General features: G+C 42.3%; 1 protein-coding gene across 1 annotated transcript in view; it reads right to left on the minus strand.

The window, feature by feature from the left end:
- The window catches only part of pde8a (phosphodiesterase 8A), a gene marked incomplete in the record, with an annotated part of 40,892 nt that overhangs the window by 8,642 nt on the left and 23,104 nt on the right, over positions 1-9,146 (minus strand). Inside the window, 3 exon segments of the mRNA XM_014030466.1 lie at positions 334-390; positions 2,628-2,818; positions 4,499-4,555. Of these exon segments, the coding sequence (XP_013885920.1) occupies positions 334-390; positions 2,628-2,818; positions 4,499-4,555 (305 nt within the window).

The raw sequence follows: 9,146 nt of genomic DNA on the forward strand, positions 1-9,146 counted from the left end.
TGTTAGACTTGGGTTATTTTTCAGTTTCAAACGTCTGGTTCTGTTTTGATGTGGAGGCGGGGCCTCCGATGACCAATGTTTTGTCCAGCCTCTGTCAGTGATGATGTCACACCCATGGTCATCGGAGGCGGGGCCTCTGATGACCATGGGTGTGACATCATCACTGACASAGGCTGGACCAAACATTCCCAGCTGTAACACTGGCTGTTTAAAATTACTTCTCTGTTTGAAATGTGTTTCTTTCAGTTTCAAAATAACATTTTTTTGAACAAACTTTACGGCCCAAAGTTAACTCCATAATGATTTAATTAAAAAAAGAAAGTGAAGCTGTACCTTTTCACAACGGCGACTATCACAGTGTTTTCTGAGGAGCTGAGCGCTCGGATCGACCTGAACACAAACAGAGGCAGCATTGAGTCAGAGAGCAGCTCAGGCCATCGACTCTTTCACTTCTTTCACCTGATTCTTCCGGCCGGCAGCCGTGGAGCTCCGTGAGCCGGCCCAGGCCTGAAAGAATGCAGTGTACCGGACCGCTCATCCGCCTGTGGTTTCCCCCACAGCCAGTGGTCATAAAGACCCTTTAGTCCCCGTCCCCATCAGATCCCCTGTGTGTACACTGAACATATGGATCGGCCCAAAGTAAGAGACGTTAACACGCGGCGGGCAGCCCGGTCGATGTTTGTTCATGTGTTTTTGGACTGAGCTAAAGATGGAGAAGACGCTGCTCATCAGACACAAATCTGTAGAGTTAGAGATGAAAACTGAGCAGCTGGACCTTCRTCCCGTCAGAGACAGAACCAAACACACCGCGGTCAGTCCAATCAGGATCAGGGCCTTACAACTCCTAAATGTTCTACTCATGTATGAGTAATGTCATTTATCCCAAATGAAATAAGAACTATCCCCTCTTACAAGCCTGTGACACCTGAATTTCCCCTCGGCGGGACAATAAAGGCTATTCTATTCTATTCTATTCTATTCTATTCTATTCTAAGCCATGCTGGACATGTTGGGCAGTGTTTGTTAGCTTGTAGCATCTTTAGTAGCTAAACAAAGTCTTAGAGTCAAAAAGAAACAAAATAACATTTAATAATTAAATAAATAAAATAACTGACTATGTAAAAGAAGTGGCAGAGACAGTATTTCTGTGTAGTTTGATTAACTTCAACTGTTTTTATAAAAATACAAACACCATCAAATAAATGCTTTTATTCTGAAAGCGGTCAAATGGACAGAGATATAACTCTGGTTTGAATAGGTGGATTTGCCACAAATGATCCCGCCCACCTTCAAATTAAACCAATAGAAAACTAACAACAGGTGTGTGTCAGTCCACCAGTCTTCAACTGGAAGGACACGAAGACTGACAGTCGTTTTAGCAGTTAGCTTAGCTTCCACTAATTTTGTAATCAGTTTAGCATTAGCAAAGCTAAGATTGTTGTTTAGTGGATTAGAGATTAGTGGAGCTATTTTTTTAGTGGATTAGAGGTTAGCAAAGCTAAGATTGTTGTTTAGTGGATTAGAGATTAGTGGAGCTATTTTTTAGTGGATTAGAGATTAGCAAAGTTAAGATTCTTGTTTAATGGATTAGAGGTTAGCAAAGCTAAGATTCTTGTTTAGTGGATTAGAGGTTAGCAAAGTTAAGATTCTTGTTTAGTGGATTAGAGATTAGTGGAGCTATTTTTTAGTGGATTAGAGGTTAGCAAAGTTAAGATTCTTGTTTAGTGGATTAGAGATTAGTGGAGCTATTTTTAGTGAATTAGAGGTTAGCAAAGTTAAGATTCTTGTTTAGTGGATTAGAGATTAGTGGAGCTGTTTTTTAGTGGATTAAAGGTTAGCAAAGTTAAGATTCTTGTTTAGTGGATTAGAGATTAGTGGAGCTGTTTTTTAGTGGATTAAAGGTTAGCAAAGTTAAGATTCTTGTTTAGTGGATTAGAGATTAGTGAATCTAACTGTGGTTAGCTGTGCTCACCGTTGTATCATGCTGTATATTTGGTTTGATCCTGTCAGAGAGGTTGTGGTTCTAGAAGGACGTAGAGCCACTTTCTTCTCAACAAAATAAATTTTCTTTTTAAAGTCATTGCATAATGTTTAAGTTCTAGCTTTGTAAGTACTCTGTTTCAGCGAGTATCCAAAACTGAAGTACTCATAGTTGGTTTGAGAAAAACTGGTATCAGGACAGCCCTACTAGAAAGCACTGTTAACTCAACTGATCGAGGTCGATAGCTCACGTATATGGTGGTGGCCATCTTGGATTTTGACATGGCAACCCAATTGTTGAGGACCTTATGCCTGGATGCAGCCGTACACCAAAAATGGAAGTCGGCTCGCTACTTATTTTTTCTGTTATTCAGCTCACTGGCTCAAAAACAGATTGAGGGCATTTCCATGTTGGCTCTTTGATTCGTGGCGGGAGACAAAACGTTGTGCTGTTGTGTAACACTGTGTTTCAGTTAACCACCTACAGCTGAACTCTTCTTGTTTTGTCCTCATCAGACCAAACAAAACCCAGCTTTAAACCAATCAGAGGTGTCGGGTCAGAGAGGTTCTGGGTAAACACGGAGTTTTGTCACTTCAGGAACACAACGAGGAGCAGCAGCGTGTTGGTGATGAGGCTGCCATCTTACCGGCACAGTGCTTCAGCGTCAAACTGTCTGGAATGTCTGTGGTCGATGACGACGAGGTCGTGGTGCTTCTCCGAGAAGCACTCCAGAGCAGAGTCAGGTGTTCGCGCCACGCTGCACCTGTAGCTGGCCTTGTCACACGCGCAGCAGAAGCCATTACTCTGACTGTCCTCTTTGGCAAAAACTAAAAGTACCTGGAGAGAGACGGAGCAGACGTGAGTCACGACTCGGTTCTCAGCATTTTCCTTCCAGTCAGACACAATTTCTTGTAACAATGAGAACGCTGAGTCAGCATTCGCTCTACTGTTTTCCAGCTGTTTAGTTTTCCAGATGCTTGTTTTGTTTTTCAAGAATCTAATGACGTCATCAAACATTGTCCTGTTTTAATCATTTATCAAAACACTGAACAGGATGCCTTGTATTCTTTAATACAAATTATATGTTTAAAAACTTCTAAATACATCGAGAGCTCTTTATTATTTCTAAAATATTTTTTAAACTAGCTACAGAAACTAGCTTTAGCTGCTCATTCCAGCTTGTAGCTAAGGCTAAGCTAATTACAGCAATTAGATTTTGTTTGCAGATTTAGCTTAAAGCTACTGTTTTAAAATTGTAGTTTTTGTCTATAGCTTTGAATATTTAGCTTTTAGCAACATCTTTGCTAGTTTAGACTTGTAGCTACAATAACTTTTAGGTGTTGTTTGCTAGGCTTATTTTAGCTATTGTTCTGGCTCATTTTAGCTTGTAGCCATGGTATTGCTAACTAAAACTTTTAGGTCCTGTTTGCAGAGTTTAGCTACTGTTTCACAAATTCCAGTTTTTATCTCCAGTTTTGTAATTATAGATTTTACAGACAACTTTCTTAATTTAGGCTTGTAGTTACATTTTTGCTAATTACAGCTTTAAGTTGTAGGCAGGACTTAAAAGCCTGAATTTAGCCTGAAACTCTCAGACTGAAGAAGTCTCTTGGAGGAGAGACGAAACGTTTCATTAGAGAAGAACCCGTCCAGAAGACCTATATTTTTTTTCCTTTTGATTTTTTACCTGGATTACTGAGATGCATCAGGACAGCTTTAAGTTGTGTTTGCTGTATTTAGCTTTTAGCTAATCTGTTGGCTAATTTTAGCTTGTAGCATTGTGTTTGCTAATGATAGCTTTTAGGTTCTATTTGCCAAGTTTAGCTTTTTGCTGTTCCTGCTCAAATTAGCTTGTAGCTATGGGTTTGCTAATTGTAGCATTAGGTCCCATTTAGMAAATCTAGCTTTCAGCCGTTGTTTTACAGTGTTTACTTTTATGCACCTGCTTTTCTAATTAAAGCTTGTAGCTGTTTTGACATAAGCTTTTAGCTACAGCTTTTCTAAAGTTAACTTTTAGTTTTGCTAGTTTTAGATAAATTTGACTCTCAGCTACTAMCACACTAAATTTTAGCTCAGTGTCTGTAAACCTGACAGAGCTGCAGCCATTCTTGTGCTGATCTGCTGTGGCGGCCATCTTGAAGAGGTAATCAGTAACATCCAATGAACACAGTGGTTCATGAAATATTTTGCTAACAGACAGTTAGCCTGCTCTTCAGCAACACAAAGGAACTGTCCGGTCCTGGTTCTGAGGGTCCTGTGTGCACTCTTCATGGTCTGGTGTGGTGTGTGAATATTTGGACCACAATACATCCACTCAACATTTGGACCAGAACTCTCCTCTTCTTTGTTTATTTATTTGTTTATTTATTTACATTTAGATGGAATCTGTAAACAAATCATTCTTCAGATCTAAAACTGGAGAAATTAGAAGCAAATATGGAAACTTTCAGCTGTAAACTGAAAACAGACTGTTCTGCTGAAGCTCCTCCCCCTCAGGTGTGTCGTTATTTACAGTACCTGAAGTGGGTCTTTATATAACTTCATTGGTCCAAATTGCACCTCTGTTRATGTGGTCTGCAAGACAAGAAGAAGAAAAATAAGATTAGAAATAAAAACTTTTTTTTCATATTTAAATGCTTTTTAGCGTGAATTTAAACAATTAAAGCAAAAATTAAAAAAGAGTTATAATTACATAAAAACTGTAGTAAAGTATTATTATCACAACACATGCAGAATATTTGAGGTGTGTATTTCTACACAAATAAAAACATGAATCAATGACGCTGCTTCACAGACACAAAACAGACTCAAAGTTTTCAYTCAGGCTTTTTATATTTGGGATCTGAAATCTGACATTATTTCTGAAACGTGTCATGAGGTTCTGACAGGATCTGTTTCTGGTCCAGGATCTGCTGAACCGTCTCAGAGCTGAAGTTTGATTCATGATTTACTGTCAGACCTGCTGAGTCAGCATTAATAATAAATCATCAAAGATCAGGAAAGTGCTGCGACTTCTTTTCTTCACAAACTTTAGATTTTCTGAAATATCGAGTAGAAATAAATAAAAATCTCTTCMGTTCATCGAGAAACTAAGAGCTAAGTGGCTTTAATTAGCTTTTCATGCTACTTTAGCTTCAGGCTAGTATTCTGCTACTTCTACTTTTAATTTTAAAAATAACATTTTGCATTTTTTTCTTGCTTTTAATTAGACTTTTGCAACATTTAATTAGCAAATGGCTACTTTTAACTTTAAGTTAGGCCTTTGTTAGTAAGTTCTGCAATTTTAGGCTTTTAGCAGTTAGCTATGGCTAGATTGTGCTACATTTAGCCAATTTTTTTGCTTCATTTTGTCTTTTAGCTAGCCTTTTGCAACACTTTAAGAATAAGGCTACTTTTATCTTTAAACTAGTTTGTTATTGTTTTTAGTTTTTAAACCAAYGTTTTGTTATTTCTAGCTTTTAGCCAAACTTTAGCTACTTTTAGATTTTAACTACATTTGTGACCTTTAACTAGCATTTGGCTACTTTTCACTTGTGGTTAGCCTTTTTTTACTTTTAGTTTTTAGCTAGCATTTTGATGCTTTTGGCTTGAGGCTAGTAATTTGTTCCTTTTAGCTTATTTTTCAATACTTKCAGCCTTTAGCTCTCATTTAGTTTTTAGCTAGCGTTTTGATACTTTTAACTTGAGCTCAGTTTCATACGTGAGTTCAGAACATCACTGGTTTCAGTTCATAATAACATTTTTATTAGCTTTATCTTTATTGTTCCTCTGGATCAGAACCTCCGGGTCAGAACCTCCGGGTCAGAACCTCCGGGCCAGAACCTCTGGTTTCTCATTTGGCTGCACAGTGATGACAGTTTTTATGTTCTCCATAAGAAGACTCTTTTCTGTCTGATCATAATTCTGCTTCCTGTCTGCTAACCGGGCCGAGCTCAGGGGTTAGTAACCACAGCAGCTGAGCCCCTCGCGAGCAGCCGTCCCTCCAGAGTCCCTCCTCCTCTCCGTAAAGAGCTCCGTGAAACAAACAAACAAACAAACAAACAACAAGGCGATGGACCTCCGCTGACATCATCACATAAACAAGGAGTCTGGAATCAGGGTGGACCCAGGCTGATCTGGTCCTCCACAGACCTGAGGACCGGATCACATGCTGGTCTCAGGACTGATGACAGATAAAAGACTCTTTATCTCTAAAAGCCTTTGATCTTAAACTGGTTCTGGTGACAGAATTTAAAACTTCCTTCTTCACATTTCTTCTTTTTCATAAAAGATTTATTTTACTTCCTGTTAAAGAAACAAAATAWATATAAAAACTGAGGAAAAACAGTTCAGACTAAATCTGGAATTCCTTAAAGAACAGCACATCATCTGCTGCCTGGTGACTCTCAGCTACTACCACTCAGAGTTCAGCTACTACCACTCAGAGTTCAGCTACTACCACCCAGAGTTCAGCTACTACCACCCAGAGTTCAGCTACTACTACTCAGAATTCAGCTGTATGCTAATGCTGGTTAGCTGCAGAAACATCTGGCCTTTTCTATCAAAATCAGAAAAGCTAAACCTACAAAAACACTAAAGGTCAAAAGTAGCAAAAGGTTTATAATAAAACTAAAAGAAGCTAAATGTATCTATAAGAAAACATAGCCAAATGCTAACTAAAAGTAGCACAGGGCTTATTGTAGCAAAAGGATATCTAACAGTAAAAAAAAGTGTTGCTAAAAGTAAAACAGCATTTTAGTTAGCAGCTTACAGTGGCAGAATGCTAGCTAAAAGCAGCAACAGCTAGCTAAAAGTAGCAAAAGTCCTCTGAAAGCTACTAGTAGTAAAAGGTTAGCCAAAAGTTGCAAAAGCCTAGTTTAATGCAGCAAAAGTATACATAAATGCTAACAGTAAGAAAAGGCTAGCTAAAAGCTAACAATATACTAGCAGCAAAGGGTAGCCATGACAGTAAACACTTGATTCTKAAAGTAGCAAAATGCTAGCTGGATGGTAACAGATGCAAAGGCTAGCTAATGGTAGCAAAAAGTTCAATAAAAGTGATCAATTATTAATCTGAATTTCATTAAAATCCATTATGTAATTCATGAGAACACACACACACACACACACACACACACACACACACACACACACACACACACACACACACACACACGAAAATAAATGACATGCTTGCCGCCTGTCATAGCATGAGAGGCTAGTTAGCATTCGGACATAAAGACTCCAGTTTGCTGCAGCGAGAGTTACCTCACTGACACCCATCCAACACACACACACACACACACACACACACACACTGCAGTGAATCATTCAGTGTCTGCGGCCCACAGATCTCAGGCTGGCGTTGGTCCAGAGGCAAACAAAGAGGCAAAGTGAGAGAAGAAGTGGGCCACCCAGGCGAGCAGCACCGACACGGCGTGGACGTCATCCACGTCCCGCCCTCCTGCTACACACCGCCGTGTTGGACCCGTCGCTCTGGGACCGGAGGGAGTCCTCAGTGTGTGTTTGTGTCACACTGGACCCCTTGTTCACCGAACAACAGTCCCTCCTTTAAGGAACGTGGGGTCTTCAGAGGTCCTGAAGGACCTGCTGTCACCTCAGAGTGTTTTACAACGAAGATCACCGAGGTCTGAGGTCTCATGACCATACAAGGTCCTCTGGGGTTCAGGTCCTCTGGGGTTCAGGTCCTCTGGGGTTCAGGTCCTCAGGAGTTCAGGTCCTCAGGAGTTCAGGTCCTCAGGAGTTCAGGTCCTCAGGAGTTCAGAACCTGCCTCTGACTTGGTGGACCTCCTTCAGACACAGAACCTGAAGCGCCGAGGGAAACAGGAAACTGGACGACATTGTTGGATGAGATAGAAAGAGTCAGCAGCTTCCTGCTGCTGCTGGGAGGAGGAGGAGAGGGGGCGGGGAATCCTGGGAGTCCTGCAGGACCAGGTCTCTCCTGGACCCTCTCTGTTCCCCTGAAACCACAAGACCTTGAAACAGGAAAAACACGGGACACTGAGCAGATCAGAACTTCTTCCCTTCAACAGGAAGTGACCTCAGGAGCTGAGGGGACAGAACTGAGTCTGTTTGGTTTGGACCGTCTTTGGGTCTAAATGGGAGTTCAAACGGAGACGAGTCAAAGTTCTGGATCAGTTCTGATTGAGGAGAGTCTCTGTCCCTCTGGTACCAAACAAACAGACAAGACAGGTGGACAGACAGGTGGACAGACAGGTGGACAGACAGATGGACAGACGGGTGGACAGATGTGGACAGACAGATGGACAGACAGATGGACAGACAGGTGGACAGACGGGTGGACAGACGGGTGGACAGACAGGTGGACAGACAGATGGACAGACAGGTGGACAGACGGGGACAGACGGGTGGACAGACAGATGGACAGACAGGTGGACAGACAGGTGGACAGACAGATGGACAGACGGGGACAGACGGGTGGACAGACAGATGGACAGACAGGTGGACAGACAGGTGGACAGATGTGGACAGACAGATGGACAGACAGGTGGACAGACAGGTGGACAGACAGATGGACAGACAGGTGGACAGACGAGGACAGACAGGTGGACAGACAGGTGGACAGACAGGTGGACAGACAGATGGACAGACAGGTGGACAGACAGGTGGACAGACAGGTGGACAGACAGGTGGACAGACGGGGACAGACGGGTGGACAGACAGATGGACAGACGGGGACAGACAGGTGGACAGACAGATGGACAGACAGGTGGACAGACAGATGGACAGACAGGTGGACAGACGAGGACAGACAGGTGGACAGACAGGTGGACAGACAGGTGGACAGACAGGGGGACAGACAGATGGACAGACAGGTGGACAGACAGGTGGACAGACAGGTGGACAGACAGATGGACAGACGGGTGGACAGACGGGTGGACAGACAAATGGACAGACAGGTGGACAGACAGGTGGACAGACGTGGACAGACGGGGGGACAGACAGGTGGACAGACGGGGACAGACAGGTGGACAGACAGATGGACAGACAGGTGGACAGACAGGTGGACAGACGGGTGGACAGACAAATGGACAGACAGGTGGACAGACAGGTGGACAGACAGATGGACAGACAGGTGGACAGATGGGGACAGACAGATGGACAGACAGGTGGACAGATGGGGACAGACAGATGGACAGACAGG

This window comes from Austrofundulus limnaeus, unplaced genomic scaffold (assembly GCF_001266775.1).
Source record: "Austrofundulus limnaeus strain Quisiro unplaced genomic scaffold, Austrofundulus_limnaeus-1.0 Scaffold1066, whole genome shotgun sequence".
NCBI lineage: Eukaryota > Metazoa > Chordata > Actinopteri > Cyprinodontiformes > Rivulidae > Austrofundulus > Austrofundulus limnaeus.